Source organism: Scyliorhinus canicula, chromosome 17 (genome assembly GCF_902713615.1).
Source record: "Scyliorhinus canicula chromosome 17, sScyCan1.1, whole genome shotgun sequence".
Taxonomy (NCBI): Eukaryota; Metazoa; Chordata; class Chondrichthyes; order Carcharhiniformes; family Scyliorhinidae; genus Scyliorhinus; species Scyliorhinus canicula.
In genome coordinates, this window is record NC_052162.1 from 30,972,732 (window position 1) to 30,993,043 (window position 20,312).

At 40.1% G+C, this 20,312-nt stretch overlaps 1 protein-coding gene across 1 annotated transcript in view; it reads left to right on the forward strand.

Moving 5' to 3' along the window:
• LOC119952453 (zinc finger MYM-type protein 3-like) overlaps positions 1 to 20,312 on the forward strand; it is a 138,205-nt gene that overhangs the window by 65,016 nt on the left and 52,877 nt on the right. Inside the window, 4 exon segments of the mRNA XM_038776229.1 lie at positions 1,760 to 1,910; positions 9,168 to 9,340; positions 12,258 to 12,423; positions 18,969 to 19,039. Of these exon segments, the coding sequence (XP_038632157.1) occupies positions 1,760 to 1,910; positions 9,168 to 9,340; positions 12,258 to 12,423; positions 18,969 to 19,039 (561 nt within the window).

Below are 20,312 nucleotides of genomic sequence, written 5' to 3' on the forward strand. Positions count from 1 at the left end.
GTCTTTTTGCCTGCAATAGAGTTTTGGAAGGATTCATAGGTACCTGTTTTGCCACGTTGTGAATGCACCTTTTGTGGCCATCAATTCCTGGAGTGGGATTCAATATTGAAGCTTCTAGCTGGAAGGAAAGGATTCTACCAACTGCACCACAGGACCTCCTCACTGGCCAAGTTTAATCTTGCCAAATATTCACTCAGTCATGGTGGAAAGACTTTCATTTTTGCAAGAAGTGAAAGACTGAAACATGTTCTGATGAAGCTAGTAAAACATGAAAAGGATATCAGAATAGTCAGAAAGAAATGAGAATAAGTAAGTATTGGCTTTCGAGTGAGTGAACATCAAAATATTACAATTGGGCATGCTGAGACATTGGGTTTTAATTAGAAAAATGGAATGTAAATTAGGTCCTCAAATGTTTGAGCAATGCGATGCCACTGTACCTTGGTTTACACTCGCAGCTGTGAATACTCGTCTGTGATATTCTCATCCCAATATTAAAGCAGAGAGAAAGTTCATCAGTTTCTGGCTACTCTTGGATTATTTTTTAGAGAACTTGTATAGAAGGTCTATTTAAATTCACAACAGTTTTAAAAATAAAAATATTAGCTTTATTCCTCAGTGGTGGAGGCGGCCCTGTCCCATCTCTGTCAATAGGGTTTCCCAGCAGCAGGCATGAACAGCCAGAAGATCTTGCCCTGTGTGACTCCTGCTGGCCAGCAAAAAACAAAGACAAATGATCGAGAGGACCTGGCAGTACGTTCCCTTGTAAATACAGCATAGCCAGGGAAGCCTGAATGAAAAGGAACTTGTATTTGTGTGTAAAAAGCCTTTATAGCCTCCGGTTGTTTCAGATTGCTCTGCTGTTTCTGATTCCTTTTTTCTGGAATTTTACTGTGGCCTTGTAGGTAAGTGTAGCTATATTTCCTTTATAAATTTGGAGTACCCAATTGTTTTTTCAAATTACGAGGTAATTTAGCATGACCAATTCACCTACTCTGCAAATCTTTGGGTTGTGGGGATGAGACCCAGCAGACACGGGGATAATGTGCAAATTCCACATGGACAGTGACCCGGAGCCGGATCGAACCTGGGTCCTTGGTGCAGTGAGGCAGCAGTGCTAACCACTGCACCACCCACAAGTGTAGCTATTTTTTAAACACTGAAGACCCACAATAGCAGATGAAGAACCAACTAATCTGCTATGAAATGTTAGTTGAGGATTGAATGTTGGGCAGAATAGCAGATCGTTTTTCCTTATTATGCACTGATGAAATATTGTCTTAGTTTAGCATTTATCTGGAAAAACAAACCTCTGAAATGACAGCATTCACTCAGGACTGAAATTGTGTGTCAGCCCTGGCTATCTGTTGAATTCCTGATTTGAAACATAAACTTCCAGCTTGGGTAGGAACTTACCACTGAGCCAAACTGAATCAAAACAGTGTGTTTTGGGGAGGAAAATTAATCTTTTGCTAGATACAGGATGCTTTATTTTAATATTTTACAAAACAGCAATGGGCTGTGCTCTGGCCCTCTTGTCGCAGCAATTGAGTTTCCAAACAGACAATATGTCTGCCTGGATTTTTCCACATTTGGATAACTGGAAATAGATTAGAATGTTTTGTTCTCTGGTTTAAAAAAAAAAAATTCTCAAAAGAAACAAACTGAAAACAGAAATTGCATTTTTAATTAGTGGGAGAAGACGGCAATTTTGTTCTTAGAGACGGGATGTTTACCTTTTTCACTTTATCTTTTTTAGGGCAGCGTTCGGCAGTTCTGTTGCAAAGTATGCTGTGAAGATTATAAAAGGCTGCATGGTGTTGTGTCCATCTGTGAATATTGCAAACAGGAGAAAATACTACATGAGAAGATTAAATTTTCAGGAGTAGAAAAGAATTTCTGCAGTGAAGGTATGATATCAAATGAATTGAGGAGTCATATGCAGAAAAATAATTGATAAATGTCGTCCTAAAACAATGGTGTGAAAGACCCCATACCAAAGATAACAGTTCCTTTACATGATTTAATTGCACACGCCCTCATTTCTGCCTTCATTATCCTCATTCTCACCAAATCTCTCTCACCCCATCTTCCGCTGGATCATAATTGCTCTATGAAGCCAGTTCCCTAATCAGGCACACATATAGTGCCTTGTTCTTGTCACCCAGAAAACCAAATTCTTCTCTGAGGGCCAGGACAACCCAAGACATTTATCTTATGCAGCACCTCAAACCCATACCTCCAATACAAAATGTAACGGTTTCTTGATATTTTTAAAAAAAAAATCATTTTCAAGTTTGAGAGCATCTATGCTGGTGCCTTTATCTCGAATTTCTCATCTCAAACGCTCACCCTATGGTTCTGACCTTCTGTCAACTGCCTATTTATATATAGTTTCTATTCAAACCTTTGAGACCCATCTCGTGTGCCCTTGACACCCTCCAGTGCTGGGAAGTGGGATAAGTGTTGATTAAATGCAGATTAGATGTAGTTGCAGGTTAGATGGGCCGAAGGGCCTCTTCTGTACTGTATGATTCTATGTTAGTTAGGAGGACGTTGCAGGGTCACAGGACTGGGCTTGTCGTTTCTAGCGCCAAGGTCGATGCAGTATGTTCCGTCCGGTTTCTTTTGCTTTAGACTTTGTTGCGGTTTCGATACAGGTGAGTGGCTTGTTCGGCCATTTCATTCAGCGGGCATTTAAGACTGGATTGCTTTGGATCTGGAGTCACATGACGCCAGATCTGGTGAGGAATGCATATTTCCTTCCCGAAAGGACATCAATGCTCCACTTTCTCACCAACTGAGTGTCTCTCGATTTAAAATGGGTGTCATCAGTCACCTCCATCCAAAATCTCAACATCCAATTATCAATCCACCTGTGATCTCTTCTCCAAGATTCAAAATTGTGACATTGCCTCCTATTTCTGTCCCTCTCTCTGGTACTTATCACACTATTTTCATTGATCCCACTCTTTCCTCCAATGGTCAGCTCCAGCAAACTGCTTTTGCTCGACTCTAGTCCAAAGGCAGCATTTTTTGTTTTTTTGCACTGTAACTCACTGACTAGAAAGGTGTCAGGTATGATTGCACACGCATTCTGCCTTCATTACAGCTACTGGACCATGTGCAGCTGCTCCTTAGGCCTTGGTGCACGACAGCTGGATTTGGATCCTGTTTAAAATATTCAGAACGATACTGCAACAGACTTACTCTATGCATACAGTTTGCACTTCACTGGCTTTAAATCCTTTCTGTAGGTCCCACTGATCTACCTGGATAGAATTTGAAATGGAGGTTATAGACCTTGGGCTAGACCTAGTGTGTTGAGGCTTTGTGCAGGGAGTTTCTACACTGTAGTTGAAAACTCACCACTATTCTTAGAATTCCCCCTACACCAAAAAGGGCCGACATTCTAAACGGTGAACAGGGATTCTCATTCCCTGATTCCGATGCAGGCTTCGGTGGGTGCTATTCAGGTCAAGCTATATTTTCAAGTTATTCCCCTGGTATAACCCATACCTTCACCGAAGATTTCATCTACTTAGCACTTAGTAGCATCGATCCTAGGTCCCGCATTGCAAAGTAAGTAACGTATACTTGGGAATAACCACTGTTTCAGGTTAAATTAAGTTATTTTATTATATTTTTTCTTTTAAAAGCTTCAATCACTTTATTTACAGAAAGGTAAAAAGATCTTGCTTCTGGATCCTTCTGGTTGGTTGAAGGACCTTCAGGCCCAACTTGACAATCAATCTTCTTTTTAAAATTTGGTCTTCTTTAGATGTATTCGCTGGTGAGCTCGGTTGCTATGTCCTATCTTTCCCATGTACCGAGCTGTGAGAGCTGGCTCTGCTGGCAATCTCTGAGCTGACTCTGCCTCCTCTTTAAATTCTAGTCTTCCTTAGATATATTAGCTGTTTTAGCTTAGCTGCTATGTCTTATCTTTCCCATGACCAAGCTGGCTGTAAGCTAACTCTGCTTGCTTCTCTTGTTCCTTCTCTCTGAGTTCTGGTAGTTCCTGCTCTGGTCTCTGGGTTTATATTCTCTTTCTAACAGTCATTACGTTTTTATGACTTTATTGTAAAGTAACTATTATTTCACTTTGATTATAAAAAGTATCTTTGATCTAAACATTCTAATACAACTAAGTATTCATTTTGACATGACCTCACCTCTCAGGTCTATGATTACATTGTTTCCTTTGTGATGTTCAAAGTTCCTTTGTAATATTCAAAAATGCTTTGGTTTCAAGAGGTGTTACTTTTAATTCCTGTCATTTCTATAGTTTTATTTTCCAATTGTGTCCTCTGCTCATAATTTTGACTTTGATTTTGGCTTTAAATTATGTTTCTCGGAGACTGATAGTCTCCAATTTTCTTTTAATTTACCTGGTGTTAGCAGAATTTCACACCTAGAATTGTCACCAAATTCAACTGAACCTCATCCTTTCCTTTCCAGCTGCTTCCTAAGAGAGTTAATTTCAATGAAGGTGTGAAACATTGCTTTTAGCGTAATGCTAAAAATCCGCTTGGTTATAACTTGAAAGGTTTACATTTATCACTTACCTCAACTGAAACCGTCATCCTTGCTTTTCCAGATGCTTACTAAGATAGTTACTTTCAATGAAGGTGTGAGCCATTGTTTTTAGCTTCATACAAAATTCCTGTTTTGTTTGTTTGGGAGAAGGAATCTGCATTTTATAATCCTACTCTTTGCAGCTGCTGTTAACCCTTTGTGGGATCTTTCCCTGTATCCTCTCAAACCAGATATTGCCAGACTTCCATGTTTCAAATGACACATCTTTCCATATTTTCAATTACAACACAGGTTAGGTAGATCAATTGGTATATTATGGGACTCTTATCCCAGGGTTATAATTTTGCATCCCACATTTGGGACGATATATTTGTTGAAATAATTTAAACTAAACCTCAGTCCTGCACATGGGACTGATATTTCCTGATTTTATATCTTTGTTTACTGAATTGTCAGAAGCATGATTTACGGAGGGTGGTTGTTAAATAAATAGTGGATACAATAGATACAAAATCATAGAAATGGTTCAGTGCCACATAGACTTAAACATTGATAATTTATAAAATAAATACCCAATTTAATTTATTTCCAATCAAAGGGCAATCTAGCATGCCCGGTTCACCTGCCCTGCACATCTTTGGGTTGTGGGGGTGAGACCAACACAGACACTGGGAGAATGTGCAAACTCCACACGGACAGTGACCCGGGAAAAATGGATAACTTGAGCTTTATTGTTCGTCTGTATTGAATACATTTTTGTTAAAATGCCGTCAGCTGAGTATGTGCAGAAAGGGCTCCCCGTAGAGGTGTCTCACAAATAAACAGCTTTTATTTTACATTCCTGCACTATCATATCTGGCTTCTTTCAAGAAACTATGCTTGGATTCACTTGCATGGGTGATTGGTGTCAGCACTTTGCAACTGAGCATCAGAAAGACTAAACGGCTGTTTGCAGTCCCTACTGCAAGCTGTTCCCTTGTTGCTCACCGGCGCCATCCACCATCCGGGCCACTCATTCTGACTGTGTCGTGCCATTCAGCTCCTTGGGTTCCAATTTAATCCTGAACTCGACTTAAAATCCCATGTCCTAGCCTGTATAATCAGTGAATTTTTCTGTCCCAAACAGAGCTCACACCTTGGAATCACGAGAGGGATGCCGCATGACGCAATTGGCCCATCATACCTCGGCTAGCCCTGAGATTATTCTCTTGTTCTTTCTCTATAGCTCTGCAAATCTTTCCCCTTCAAATAATAATCTAATTGCCTTTTGAAAGTTATTGAATCTTTGACCACACTTTCAGGCAGTGCACTGAATATCATTACTACTTAGTCACTGCTCTTATTAAAAAGAAAAAGTCTTAATACAGTATAGCCATTCATCACTGAAACCTTTAGCCATCCTTTTGTCATCTGTAAAGATCATTTTATTAAGCTTGTTCCACTGCCTTCCCGTTCTCCATCTCGTTCAAAGCTCAATTGTCCTGCATCTTGTTTCACACTTCAATTCACCCGTCACTCCTATCCTTGCAGACTTAGTCCCCCTTCCAATCCTCATCCTTGCCGTCAGCCCTGTTTGTGACCTTGTTGCACCTATCTCTAATTTTGTTCCTCAACCTTTTCAGTCTGCTGACTTTTTTGAGCATCATCGCCTCCAAGTTTCATTCCACGATTGTTGACATAGCCTTAGTTGTAAAAATTCAGCGAACTGTGTTGCATACCGACTTGATAGTGCTGCAGTTGGATAACTTATTTAGCCGCAAAGAAAAAGAACTACAGTCAGGTATTTTCTTTAATGTCGTCCGGTATTCTGAACTAACTGCTACAGGTGGTGCATTGGACACATCCAGCTGGAAATGATTGTTTCCCATTGTTCATTGGTGCTCCCCCACTTAGGGCCAGGTAGCCCTAAAAATTCAGCAAGTGTGGGGCTGACGAGGAGCGAGGACCTGGTGAGGTGTGCTGGACCTCGTGTCAGTAATATTATTTGCTGAATAAAAAGATTTTAAAGAAACTAGTCAGACTCCCTCGCTTCACAAAAGTATACGTCATTCGCAACCCTTAGAATTGAGTGATTCTCAGATTTCAGCTAATTTTTGGTTTCTGGGTATCACTTTTGGGCCGAAGCATTACAATGGCCTAGGATAGCTGTAGTCCAAAAAAATAAAATGGCTAGAAAAGTAAGATGTGCCACTGAATAATAAATACAAGGTTGCTATAATTTCCCATCTGTGGTACCTTCAGTGATTCTGCTTGTAGGAGAGGGTTCGCAAATTAAACAGTGCAGGTAGAAATTGCAAGGTGAACAATGCAAGCAAACAACTAGACTTTTTGCGCAAAAAGTCAGGTGCAGTTGACGAGGTTCGTGTCAGCTTGGGTCATGTTGGCTCGGGTCACAGACTTCTTGCATTAAAAGTCGATGACGTTCAAAAGAATTAGTATTTGGATGTGTTCCGTTTTTAAATTTACGGAGAAAGGGTACTCGATCTATACTGAGCTAAAGCATCCTGATTCAGAAGAGATCTTCATGGCTGACTATGTAGTTTCTATCTAGCCATTTTTTCCAGGTTGCACAGCTCCCAGCCCACTTTCTGAAGTTCAGTCAAACTTTGTGAAGTGTAATGTTTTGTTGAACACTAACCCCTCCATTTTCTACCCCACACATTTATTTTTTAAAAATGCATAAATTGGAGTTCTGTTCTCTATCGGTGAGTGACTGCCAATTATTCAGCTGTGTTTGAGGAGCGCAAGTATTGCTAATCTTTCAGCTGTCTGTAGAGATTCACAACTCTGCCTGATCCTTTGCTCATTCAATGTCTGCACATGATCCTACTAATCATGAGCTGACTTTAGGATCAGGAAGCTTTGCTGATTGCTTTCACTCATCTCACTCCCATAATCCCAGAGTGGAAGCTAATTTTTGCATCTCCATTCCTCATCAGTTTGGGGAAGAAGTCACACTGGACTTAAATGCTGCAGAAAAAGGTCAAAATTGGTTAAAACGGAGCGTGTTTAGAATTTTATTCCCTGAGTTAAAGGGGCATTATTTCAAAATTCAATGTAGATGGACGCATTTGATTAGCATGAATCTTCTCATAGTCTTGGAGTTAGCAGAGCCATGTGCAGTAATCGTTAAGTGGAACACAGAAAGAAGGCAGCTTCATTGCTTGATATGAAATTATTTCACAGTGAACTATTAAGTGGTGTATTGTGCCTTTGTCTAAAGAAGATTGCCATGATTTAAGTTGTCTCATTCATTCATGAATGTCCTCCACATCCACAGTATAACTATTTCTCTGAGATTTGGGGAAACTGATGTGCTACAATTCTGTTTGGAAGTGTTATCATATTTTATGTAGGCAGTGCTGCACACTGTTTATGTGCCATTTTATGCGACCAAAATTAGATCATGTGTGGCACTGGCTGCTAGTGTCAAGATGTGCAAATATGAATGGTCATTGTCTGGTTGTAACAAAGCATTTTGCTAGACTACACTTGTGTTCTATGTGGTAAATACTTATCAGTTTATCAAATGAGAGGTATGCCAACAAAGTAGACAGGATCTGTCTTTGCTCATATAAATGGAGGCACTTCTCATCCCAACCAACCTATTCTCTTGTTTGCAGACTACTGTGGCAATGCCACTGATATGAAAGAGCTTGTTCTTGAGCTGTTTTGTTGGTGAGGGAATGGGCATGCCTTTTTGTTCATCTTTTGTGACCCAAAGTATTTGTTTTATTGTCATGTGTACTGAAATACAGTGAAAAGTATTGTTCTGCATATAGTCCAGACAGATCATTCCATACACGGGAAAAACATAGGGCATATATAAATACACAATGTAAATACATAGGCACAGGTGTCGGGTGAGCATGTGGAGTGTAGTGCTACTCAGTAGAGAAGATGGGTGAAAGATCCAGATCAGTCCATAAGATGGTCATTCAGGAGTTGGTAACAGCGGGGAAGAAGCTGCTTTAGAATCTGTTAGTGCGTGTTCTCAGACTTTTGTATCTCCTGCTCGATGGACGAAGTTGAAGAGGTGAATACCCAGGGGGGAGGAGTCATTGATTATGCTGCTCGCTTTCCAAGGCAGCGGCAGGTGTAGATAGAGTCAATGGATGGGAAGGCAGATTTGTGTGATGGACTGGGCTGTGTTCACGACTCTCTGAAGTTTCTTATGGTCTTGGGCCCAGCAGTTGCCATACCAGGCTGTGATGCAGCCACACAGGATGCTTTCTATGGAGCATCTGTAAATATTGGTCAGAGTCAATGTGGACATACCAAATTTCCTTAGTTTCCTGAGTATAGGCGCTGTTGTGCTTTCTTGGTTGTAGCATCGACATGTTCGATGGGTTCACTTCATGCTTTCGCAATACTATATTTTTGTTTTGTTCGCATCTTAATTGTCAGTTCTGTGGAGTGCTGTTGGAGGCTTGGGAACAGGCCACCTACCTTCAATGCAAAGATGATGGCATTTCCAATGAGAATCCAGAGAGGAGAAGATAACGTTGCAAAAGAGTGTTTTCCCTATAAAAACTAGGAGATTGGTTTCGTCAGTGCCTTTGGGTGTAATTGATTTGCTGCATTATTCTTGGCCTACGTTAATATTCTTTCTTCCTGTGCATTGTCTGCAGGTTGTGTACTTCTTTATAAGCAGGACTTTACCAAAAACCTGGGCTTGTGCTGCATCACGTGTGCTTACTGTTCCCAGACCTGTCAGAGGGCAGTGACCAAAGAGCTGGATGGAAATACATGGGATTTCTGTGGGGAGGAATGCAAAAGCAAATACCTATTGTGGTACTTCAAGGTCAGTAGGAAGTTGCGTATCATTAGTTTATGGCTCTTGCATTCAGCCTCACACCTTTTTTTTTCTCCTCCTCTTTCACCTGTGAGCTGACGAACTTCAGGGCTTTACCCTGTAGACTAGAAGCCTGTAATCAATAATTCAGTTTGGGCGATGTTTTATTTCCACCTACTGGGGGAAAAGAGTCATGTGCAAATGTCGACCCATAACTGACCTGAAAATATCGGCCAATTTACTTCGGACTGTAGGTTGATGTGTCATCTTCATCTTTTGTGTGGCTCTCACCACACCAGGCAGCATTGGCTGCTGAGACTTCAGAGGGATCGATAAGGTATGAAATTTGAAAAATGAACAGCCTACCAAGAACTTTGAATAAAAATAATTCTAATGCAGTAGGTTTGAAATTAAAATGTCTACATTGTTCTAACCTTTTGTTACCTCTGCCTTTTGATAAATGAAAAGTCGTTTTATTTGTTCAAGCATTCAAAATACTGCAGCTCTCATTCTGTGTTTCACTGTAGAGTGAAGTGTTGAGAGATTTTCATACTGTTTCTCTTTCCCCCTATAATTCTTGTGATATAAATATATTTTTATACCTTGTCATTTCTCTTTTCCACCCCAATCTCCTTGGCATACACTGATATGGAGAACAACAGTTCAAAAGAAAAGTAATGACTTTTTGAACTACGTTTCAACAATATAGAAAGGAATGAGCCCAGATAAATTGGTGGGAAAATTAGTCTTGGATTGTGGGGAAATGGTGGCAATGGGAGGTTTTGGGTATAACCTAAATGCAATACCAGAAGTAATAAAGGAACTGGAGAAAAGGCTAAAGTTTCTTCAATGAATAGAGAAATAAAAGTTGCAGATGTAGAATTAAAACATGAATCCTAGTTTAGGAAATATAAAAAGTTAAGAAAAGTATTCGGCTGGCCAGCAACAGTTTTATAAGCATGAATTCATGTCATAGTCACAAAATAGTGGATGAAGGAATGGCATAAAGACTAAATTAGTCCTTTGGCTTTCAGAGCGTGTAATGCGGGATATGAGTAGAGTAGTTAGAGCCATTAGATTGGGTAAATATAGATCTTGCTGTCTTGAATCCTAGATTGCTGAGAAAAGTCTGAGAAGAAGCAGCAGCTCTGGCCAGTGATGGTCGGTCTTGAGTGTTGAAGTTATGCCAGATAGATATGTTGATAAAACCAAGGTTCATAGCGTTGAAGAACATTGTAGTGGTTCTTGTACTATTTATTTATAATATTTGAGACCTGAATGCAAGTACAGGAACTACAACATCAAAATATGGAAAGTACAAAATTAGGTGCGATTAATTTGTATGGAGGTCGCCACAATATGCCAATGGAACTGAGTCATGGAGTTTACAGCACAGAAGGAATTCCTTCGCACCATTGGCAGATAACTGTCTGATGACATTTTATGCAATTATGAGATTACTTTGTCTGGGAAGGACAAGAAAAAAACATGCTTTGGAGGTTGGCAATGCAGATAGAACAAGTTGATTTGACCTTTGGAAAACAAACGGCAATCAAACTCCTAGCTTTTTGTGTAAAATTACAATAATCATTGGTTATGCTGCAATTAGAATAATGTTTCCAGTATTGGGTGCTGTATTTGAGGATAGATGCCAACTCCCTGGAGGGGTATTCAGAAATGGTACACTAAGAATTCGAGTTTGAGAGTGGACCAGAAAAACAGGAAAATGTGAGAATAATCAAACTTTGCTATGGGCCATTTTTTTTTGTGACAAAAGGTTAAGATGTTTGTTTTTTAAAAAGTAAGTGCTTAAAAGCTATGAGGTGAAAAATTAATAAGATGTTGTAGAGCAGGGAATTAGGGCTAATTAATTTATTTCAGAAAGTCTGCCAACGAACTTGGGGGTGGGGGGGGGGAATGGCTGCCTCTGCTGTCAAATATTTTGATGAAATAGTTGAGCCAGTGAGTTCCTCCCAAGTCACTTCTACTGTCAGTATATCAGTGAAAATGCAAGTGACTTGGAGGATTGCTCTGGGAGATTCTGCTTGACTGAAGAACCAAAGGACAAACTTGTGGCTAGATAACTTCGAAAGGTATTATGGCACCAGGTGATGAGACCATGATGCAATGCCTATTTTAAAAATGTTTTACTACTGTGTAAAAGGAAATTTGAAAGAAAGTAAAAGTACTCATTGTTCATAGTCAAAATCTGTTGTGATATTACATGTCCTTACATTAGCTACCTTGGCGGTTTACAAAAAAAATATATCTTCCGCTGTTTTTCCACAGGCACATTGTGAACCTGGATTATGCAGCCAGCCTTAAACAGAGGCACGGATATTTTCTTACAGATGATGTTGTATTTAGGACATTGAATTTCACCATCTTGTCATTCAGACTTGGCGACAAATCTTACTTTGTCCCCCCCTTCCTCACAGAGCAATGGATCTGTGGAACAGACTCCTGGCAAAAGCAGTTAATGGTGTCGACCTCCATCAAAAAAAAAAAGGCTGGATAAGTATCTGGCTAGGAATGCGATGTAAGATTATAGAAATAGGTCCAGACACAGATCATCGAATGCTCCATGGAACACAATGGTTCCTGTGCTGCTGGGACCAGAAAATGTCAACTGCGGAGAGAAACCGGCCAGGTTTGAGTGACTCTGGATAGATATTGTGGAGGCATGTTCAACCTTCTTGGGAGTAGGGAGAAATTTTGCAGAACTTTCCCTCAGCTCATAAAATAAACATGCTTGAGCCCACGATAGGGCAGATTGTACACTGTTTGTGGAAGGAACAAGCTTGATGGATTGAATGGCCTTTTTCTCGTTCCAATCTGTGTGTTAACAGCTGTGACCTGCCTTGTGCAACATGTTTGTTTGGATGCGGAAGGTGACTGCTTCCTAATTGTTCACTGTGTCCTTCAGGTAGCCAGATGCCATGCCTGCAAACGTCAGGGCAAGCTTCTGGAAACGGTACACTGGCGCGGGGAAATTAAACACTTCTGCAACCAGCAGTGCCTCTTGCGCTTCTACAGTCAGCAAAACCAGCCCAATCTAGCGACGCAGAAGGGACCCGAAAGTCTACTCAACAGTAAGTGGGTAGAGAAAGCCGCATGTTGTAGGCAGTGGACGTGATATACTAGTACAGCAAATTGCACCAAGATATCAAATGGTGCCTTTTCTATAGTTATTGATCTGTTAGCCATTTCATAGCAACCATTGGGGTGTGGCCACTTCACTATTCTTAGCTGGTGTTTGCGAGCTCTAATCTTAGATTATCAGCTGACGTCTGTGCATCTTTGTAACTTGCAGTAATCTTATCATTGTAGGTAATTCTTCATTCACTTGCAACATTTCATATCAGTTATCTACAGTATTGCAGTCCGATATTCTAACTATTGGATACTGGATGAAACAGAATAGGTTTGTGAGATTAATCTTTGTGTAGGTTATAAACATACATTTGTTTTGAGTAATAGATAGATGCAAGAATTATTTCATCCAGTAATACAACTTTCCTTTCAAATAGTCATTTGGTAGTGCAGAACCTGAACATTGCTAGAAAAAAGATTTTTTTTGGCTTGCACTCGTCAGGACGATTTACAAGATTCCAAATGTAAAGGAAACATCAATTTGTACTAGATGAGACGAGAGTGCTAATTGGTTGACAAGTGGACTGTGGTAGAGGTGTTGCCATGAAGATTGCATCGGTTTCTGGTGACTGTTAAGTGCCAACCGTTGTTTGGAAATTTGAACCAGGCAGCTTGACTGATCGAGGCATGGCACTGAGGAATGAACCAGTCATTCACTGTGGGTGGAAAAATAAACTTGTAAGTATGCAGGCATTTCAGGACCGTAAGATTTTACCACATTGTCCCGGAATTACTTCTTTGAAATGTAGTTTATTATTCTCGTAGCAAGCAATTTGACCGTAGCCAGGCACCACAAAGAACAATGAGACATTTAATTGGTCATTTTCTTTTGGTGGTGCTGATTTGTGGCTAAATATTGGCCAGCCCAGTTGGAAAATTAATATTACCATAGGATTTATTGCATGAGCAGGCAGAGCTGGCAAACCTTGGTTTAATGTTTCATCCAAACATAGTGCTTCCAATAATGTAGTATTACTTAATTGGAGATGTAAACATTGATTGTGTGCTGAGAAGTTGAAGAAGTGGAATTTGAATTTGTGATTTTCCAACTCGAGATGAGAATGCTGCCATTGAATTGAAGTAAAGTGATGCTTTTCATATATTGTGTGTTTGCAAAGTCCTTCAGAACATTTTGAGACCTTTGCTGAGGACTGAGATGTTTTGTGCATTTTCATTGTCACACCATAGTTTAGTTTCAAGGCCTTGGGTGTTTTAATGTTTCATCCAGAAGTTGAAGTCTTTTATTTAATGTTATTTATGATTCGAGCTTTCCATTAGGTGTGCGCATGCTGGTTCAACTCCCTGCGTAGAAGTCATAACATTAGCACAAGTGGAGAGCTTTTGAGGAGGTATGCAGCTTACGAGCTTAAAGAAAACTCCAAATGCCAGGCATTATTTGGTTCAAGATAAATCAGCGTTTCAGGTATAAACCCTCGATCAGAATTTCAGGTATAAACCCTCCATCAGGATCTTGGGCGGCACGGTAGCATAGTGGTTAGCACAGTTGTTTCACAGCTCCATGGTCCTAGGTTCGATTCCTGGCTTGGGTCACTGTCTGTGCAGAGCCTGCGTGTTCTCCCAGTGTCTGCGTGGATTTCCTCCCGGTACTGAATGGCCTCCTTCTGCACTGTAAATTCTAAGATATATCTCTGTTAACTGTTCGGGGCCTCACGGTAGCATGGTGGTTAGCATCAATGCTTCACAGCTCCAGGGTCCCAGGTTCGATTCCCGGCTGGGTCGCTGTCTGTGTGGAGTCTGCACGTCCTCCCTGTGTGTGCGTGGGTTTCCTCCGGGTGCTCCGGTTTCCTCCCACAGTCCAAAGATGTGCGGGTTAGGTGGATTGGCCATGCTAAATTGCCCGTAGTGTAAGGTTAATGGGGGGATTGTTGGGTTACGGGTATACGGGTTACGTGGGTTTAAGTAGGGTGATCATTGCTCGGCACAACATCGAGGGCCGAAGGGCCTGCTCTGTGCTGTACTGTTCTATGTTCTATGTTCTATCTTCCTAATGAACGATTCCCAAAATGTTTGCATATATTTCTCGATGTGGATCAGCATGCTGTCTAACACAGCATTTTATGTTATTTTGTGCTGCGTTATATTCCTATAATATCTAGAAGAATAATTGGAGATGAGCGCAAAATTTGCCTTTATTCCAGAGTTTGGATGACCACTTGTCTTGGAACAAATGACAGCTTCAACGCAACTTTGGAAATAAATAAAAATCGAAATTGTAGATTTAAATGACATTGAATTAAGACCGAGATTGATGTCCGTCCAGCAGAGCAATGCAGTCTGAGTCAAAATCACTGAATTATTTCAACGTTATTACATAGAACATGTAGAACATACAGTGCAGAAGGAGGCCATTCGGCCCATCGAGTCTACACTGACCCACTTAAGCCTTCACTTTCACCCTATCCCCGTAACCCAATAATTCCTCTTAACCTTTTTGGTCACTAAGGGCAATTTTATCATGGCCAATCCGCCTAACCTGCACGTCTTTGGACTGTGGGAAGAAATCGGAGCACCCAGTTTATCCACTTGTGCTACTGTGCTTCACACATTGTGTTTGTCTTACTAACTGGGATTTCAGTTATGTGTATCATGGGCCATGTGAGTTTTCGTATTATCCACTTGTGGAAAAATAACCAGAATTGTCTTGGATTTTATCCTTCCAGAGTTGGGTGATGTTGAGGGAGAATGTTTTGAGTTGTCGAGCTCTCGGGTGAGGTACTGATGGCTACGAGTGTGACATTGGTAGTCGTTCTGGAATACTGAAGTATAATTTTCTTCTTCTGTGCTGGCATATTAGGATCAAGATGCTAAATGAGTGTAGTAATAACTAATCACATCCATGATATATCCTCTCAATCTAGACGCACTGGATTAGTGAAGGTTGTGAAGTAAAATACTTTCTGTTCCATTGCAGAACTAAGTTATGGAGAAGTGAAATGTTAGAGGAACATATTAAGTGTGTAGATAATTGCATTGCTATGTTTAAGATTATGTGGCAATTCAGAGATGGTTTCTCAGTGAAGGGGCTTTTGTACTGCTTGCTTCTGGGAAATGATAAATTTGTGGAGCAATGCAGTAATGCTACATTTGGACAGCAGTCAATAATTTGGTTGTGGTGAAGAGATGTGATATTTGTAAAAATTATTTCATGAAATGAGTCTCACTGGCAAGGCCAGCATTTGTTGCCTATCCATAAATACTCTTGAAGGAATTGAGTCATTTTATTTGGTCCTTTGCAGTCCATCTTTTGTAGGTATAGCTATGGTTCTGTTAAGGATGGAGTTCCAGGATTTTGATCCAGTGACAGTGAAGAAAGGGTGATGTATTACCATTGTGTGGCTTGGAGGTGACCTTCCAGGTGACGGTGGGTCCATGCATCTGCTGTCCTTGTCCTTCTTGGGGTAGAGGTCATGGGTTTGGATGATGCTCTTGAAAGAGCCTTGGCGGGTTGCTGCCATGTGCCTTGTATATGGCACACTGTTACTACAGAATGTGATAATTTTTTTTAAATAAGTAAATTTAGAGGATCCAACTCTTTTACAATTAGGGGCAAATTTAGTGTGGCTAATCCACCTACGCTACACATTGAGACCCACGCAGCCATGGGGCGAATGTGCAAACTCCACACAGACAGTGACACTGGGCCGGGATTGAACCTGGATTCTCGGCACCGTGTGGCAGCAGAGCTAACCACTGCACCACCGTGCTGCCCTACAGAAAGTGATAATGAAGGAAGTGAATATTTAAGGTGATGGAAGGGGTGCCAATCATCCAGGCAAGTATTCAAGCACATTCCTGATGGTGGATAAGCTTTGGAGAATTAGGAAGTGAGTTAGTCAGGAGGTAAGCTACTTCACCAGAAATTCCAACGCCTCTGACCTGTTGCAACCACAACATTAATATGTCTATTTCAGTTAAATTTCTAATCAGTGGATACTGACAAAATGTACATACTGTAAATTATACCATTTGCAGCATCTATATTTAAAAGTCTTCAGTCAGTTCTGCATCCTGTTCAAGATTTTAAATGTAAATGAAAGAATATGTTGTGGTTAAAGCTTAGATGCAGTTAAATCGCTTAATACTAAGCTGACTGATAAGCAAATGAATGACTCCTATAAATGTTGGTATAACTGGCATTTCCCAAATCTTCGTGACCTGCACATAATTTAAATGCAAACATGCTATTTTCCTGTAACGGGCAGTAAAGTAAAACCCAATATAACTTCAGTTTTTAAGCCAAATGGCTTGAATGCGGAAGCAGATTTAATCAGTCATATGAAGCACTGGCATCAGGAACCACCACCACCTCCCACCTAATTTGTTAATAATGCCAGATTGGAGTTGGATCGATGGTATAATTTAACTGTGTTATGGTGCTATTTTAATTTTTTAATGCATCACTTCCATGATTTTGGGTACCACCTGAAACATTTGACATTCCTGCCTTCTGTGCTACTCATGAATAAATGAAGCACTTTAATAATGTACTGTAAGGCAATGTAAGATTATTATCTGATTTGTCTTGCACGGTTCATGACTCGTCTGGAAAGGTGAAAGAATGGGAAATAAGCAGAGAGAATTATTTTTCTGCATAACCAGGCAAATAGTGATATGAAAAGATGCTTCTCTTGCCCTCCATATGTTGTGCATCTCCTGATTTAATTAGTCTTTCATTCGTATCAGTTGCTATTGACATGATTTTGCACACAAAACTCTTTGGATTTGTTTATTGGATTGGATTTGTTTATTGTCACGTGTACCGAGTTACAGTGGGGGGGTAAAAGTATTTTTCTCTGAGCCGCTCAAACAGATAATTTAGTACATGAAAATAAAATAAAAAGAAAATACATAATAGGACAACACAAGGTAAATACATAGACACTGGCATCGGGTGAAGCATACAGGAGTGTGGTATTCATCAGATCAGTCCATAAGAGGGTCGTTTTAGGAGCTTGGGTAACAGAGGGGAAGAGATTGTTTTTGAATCTGTTTGCGCGTGGTCTCATACTTTTGTATCTCCTGTCCGATGGAAGAAGTTCTAAGAGTGAATAACCCAGGTGAGAGGGGTCTTTGATTATGCTGCCCGCTTTCCCAAGGCAGCGAGAGGCGTAGATAGAGTCAATGGATGGGTAGGCAGGTTTGTGTGATGGACTGGGCTGTTTTCATGACTCTCTGAGGTTTCTTACGGTCTTTGGCCGAGCACTTGCCATTCCAGACTGTGATGCAGCCAGATGGCATGTTTTCTATGGTGCAATTGTAAAAGTTGGTATGAGTCAGTGTGGACATGCCGAAGCTGCTCCTCGTTGTTTCTTTGCTTGGAGAATTAGGCAGGAGCATTTGATTTATGCATGGATTGTCTGGAGTCTGGAATCAGGGCAAGTAACTGAAAATCATACTTTAAGACACAAGACATGCAAGTATTTTGTAGATTGGACAGGGAAGAAAAGCCTTCAAATTACCTTGTGACTATTAGCTTTTATTGGTAACATCTTTCAAAATATGATAAAGGAATATGTTTAATACGCTTGGTTGGATTTTGAGTGGGCTATTGATGAATTTCTAAAATTGTATCGAGACACAAAATAACTTTTTCACCAAATTGTGCCGCCTTTTTTTTTAGTTACAACTATTTTCAGATATTTGTCAATTATCATCAGCAAAAAAAACCCACTGCCCCATTCTTGGACTCAATTTTGGACATGTCCATTGCGATGACTTTTAGCCAAGTACAAGTTTGAAATGGATGAAATATTTTAGTTAAATGTCTTTATTGATTTTAGTGTTTCCAGTCTGCCTAAGTGGTAAAATTGTTTCTTCTGTTCTGTTGATCAGATGAAGGATGGCAGTAAAGGGAGTGAATGCAATCTCCAAGGTGTTTGTATGGCCTTAGTTAGTTCCAATTAAAATCACATTCCTCTCTGCCCCAATTAAATCTCAGTGTATAGCTACATTATTAGACTCTGGTTTTATTCAGTGAGCTAATGTCTGGCAGGTATTTGGTTGGACTGTACCAGACGTGTGTAAGGTGGCTCAAGGATGTGACCTTTTAATCCTGTTGATCTGAGCTGTCTTCAAATCCACATCCCAGATATCAGTGTGCGCCCCATAGTCCTTTTTACATTGTTCATTCAGCTACCAATATTTCAAAAATACTTTACTCTGCATTTAGTAATGCTTAAAACATGTAATGAGCACGTATGTATTTTGAAAATGATAATTGGCATATGTGTTTTATCCCAGAAACTGTGATTGGTAGTATGCCGTGCAAATGTTGCACGCCTTGCGCAAACTAGTGCAAGTACAGAGATGTGCAGTAGTGACCTCAAATGACTTCCACATTATGTGGATGAGTTTTGGAAAAAAAAAACAACATGCACACCCACAAATGTGCACACTCTCAAACGTGCACAGTCACAAACATCGGCTCAGTTTGTTTCAAACAATCTGTGTCTTTTGTTTGCAGATGAGGCGCAGGAGTCTAAGAATGCGACGTCTCCGACTCCCTCTCCGACTCCCTCTCCCACGCAATTTGAAGTAAGTAAAGTTTTTTGTTTTGAATGATCTTCCACCTACCACAGGAGTGGATTGAAGTGTTTTTTTTTTAACCATTTTAACTCCACATTCAGTGTGCTTCCTCCCATGCTCCGGGTGCTAGCTGAACAGTTGAGAGTTTGAACTCTTGAATGTCTGAGGTAAGTGCATCCATATTCCATTCATAACTTTTAAAGAAAAAGTTTCTGAATTAGCGAAAATTTGCCATGGAAATTGGATGCACTTTGTACACTTCAGGCATATTGAACATGTCATCAAAGGTCAGCAAATTGCAATTTTATCATTTTTAAATCACCTATGTCGTAATCCTTTATTTTTCTTTTTGCTTTGTGTTACTCTGCAGACTGTAAAATTTTGTTTCTGGTTTTGTGTAAGAATACATAATCATGTGGATACAAACAAATGTAAGAAAGCAATGAACAGGAAAAGGCTTTATGGCTTATCAAGCTCACTTCCTCCACAGACTGTGTACAATCTGTCCTGTGATGGATTGTAATGAGGGAAAGTTCTGCAAAATATTGTATGGTCTCCAATGATAGTTGAACAAAACTCCACACTTTCTACCTGGTATTTGTATTACTCGTTCATAAATAGCCAGCCACCCTCCACAATCCTGCCACTGCAAGAAACTCTCTGTTCCATGGAGCATTTGATTTATCTTTGTGCTTATCCTACCTTCAAACCCATTATTAACCATTTATTTTATATAACTTTTATTTATTAAGGAGTTAATCAGCAAAGCATTGGTAAAAAGCAGTGTGAATGCTGAATTTCTGAAATAAAAACAAAAAAAATGCTGGAAACGTACAGCAGGCCATTCAACATCTGAAAGAGAAAAATAGGTAAAGTTTCAGATTTGACTCTTCATCAGAACTGTGTATTTAAGCATATTTTGTTCGTATTTCAGCTTGTAAAGCATTAACTGCTTTTATTGGGAGTCTCTTGCACATAAGCATGATCCGAGGACGGGAAAGGTGAAATTGAACTGAAAATCTTAGACTCTGTGTATTTATACTCAGAAATATTATTTTAAATGAAGTGGAAGGTAATTTTGTGAGTATATACAAATATTCACAGGTACTTAATCACAGAGTACCTTCCTTTGTTTGCGGTTTTCATTTGAGTCCTTTTTCAAAAATGATATCCCTTCAAACATTTGTTTTGCTGGCCTCTTGTGGAAGTAGAAAACTGGAGTAATAACAGACGGGTGAGGGGGTTTGTGGTCCTCTTCTGTCTACTGTGTCAAATGGGATGC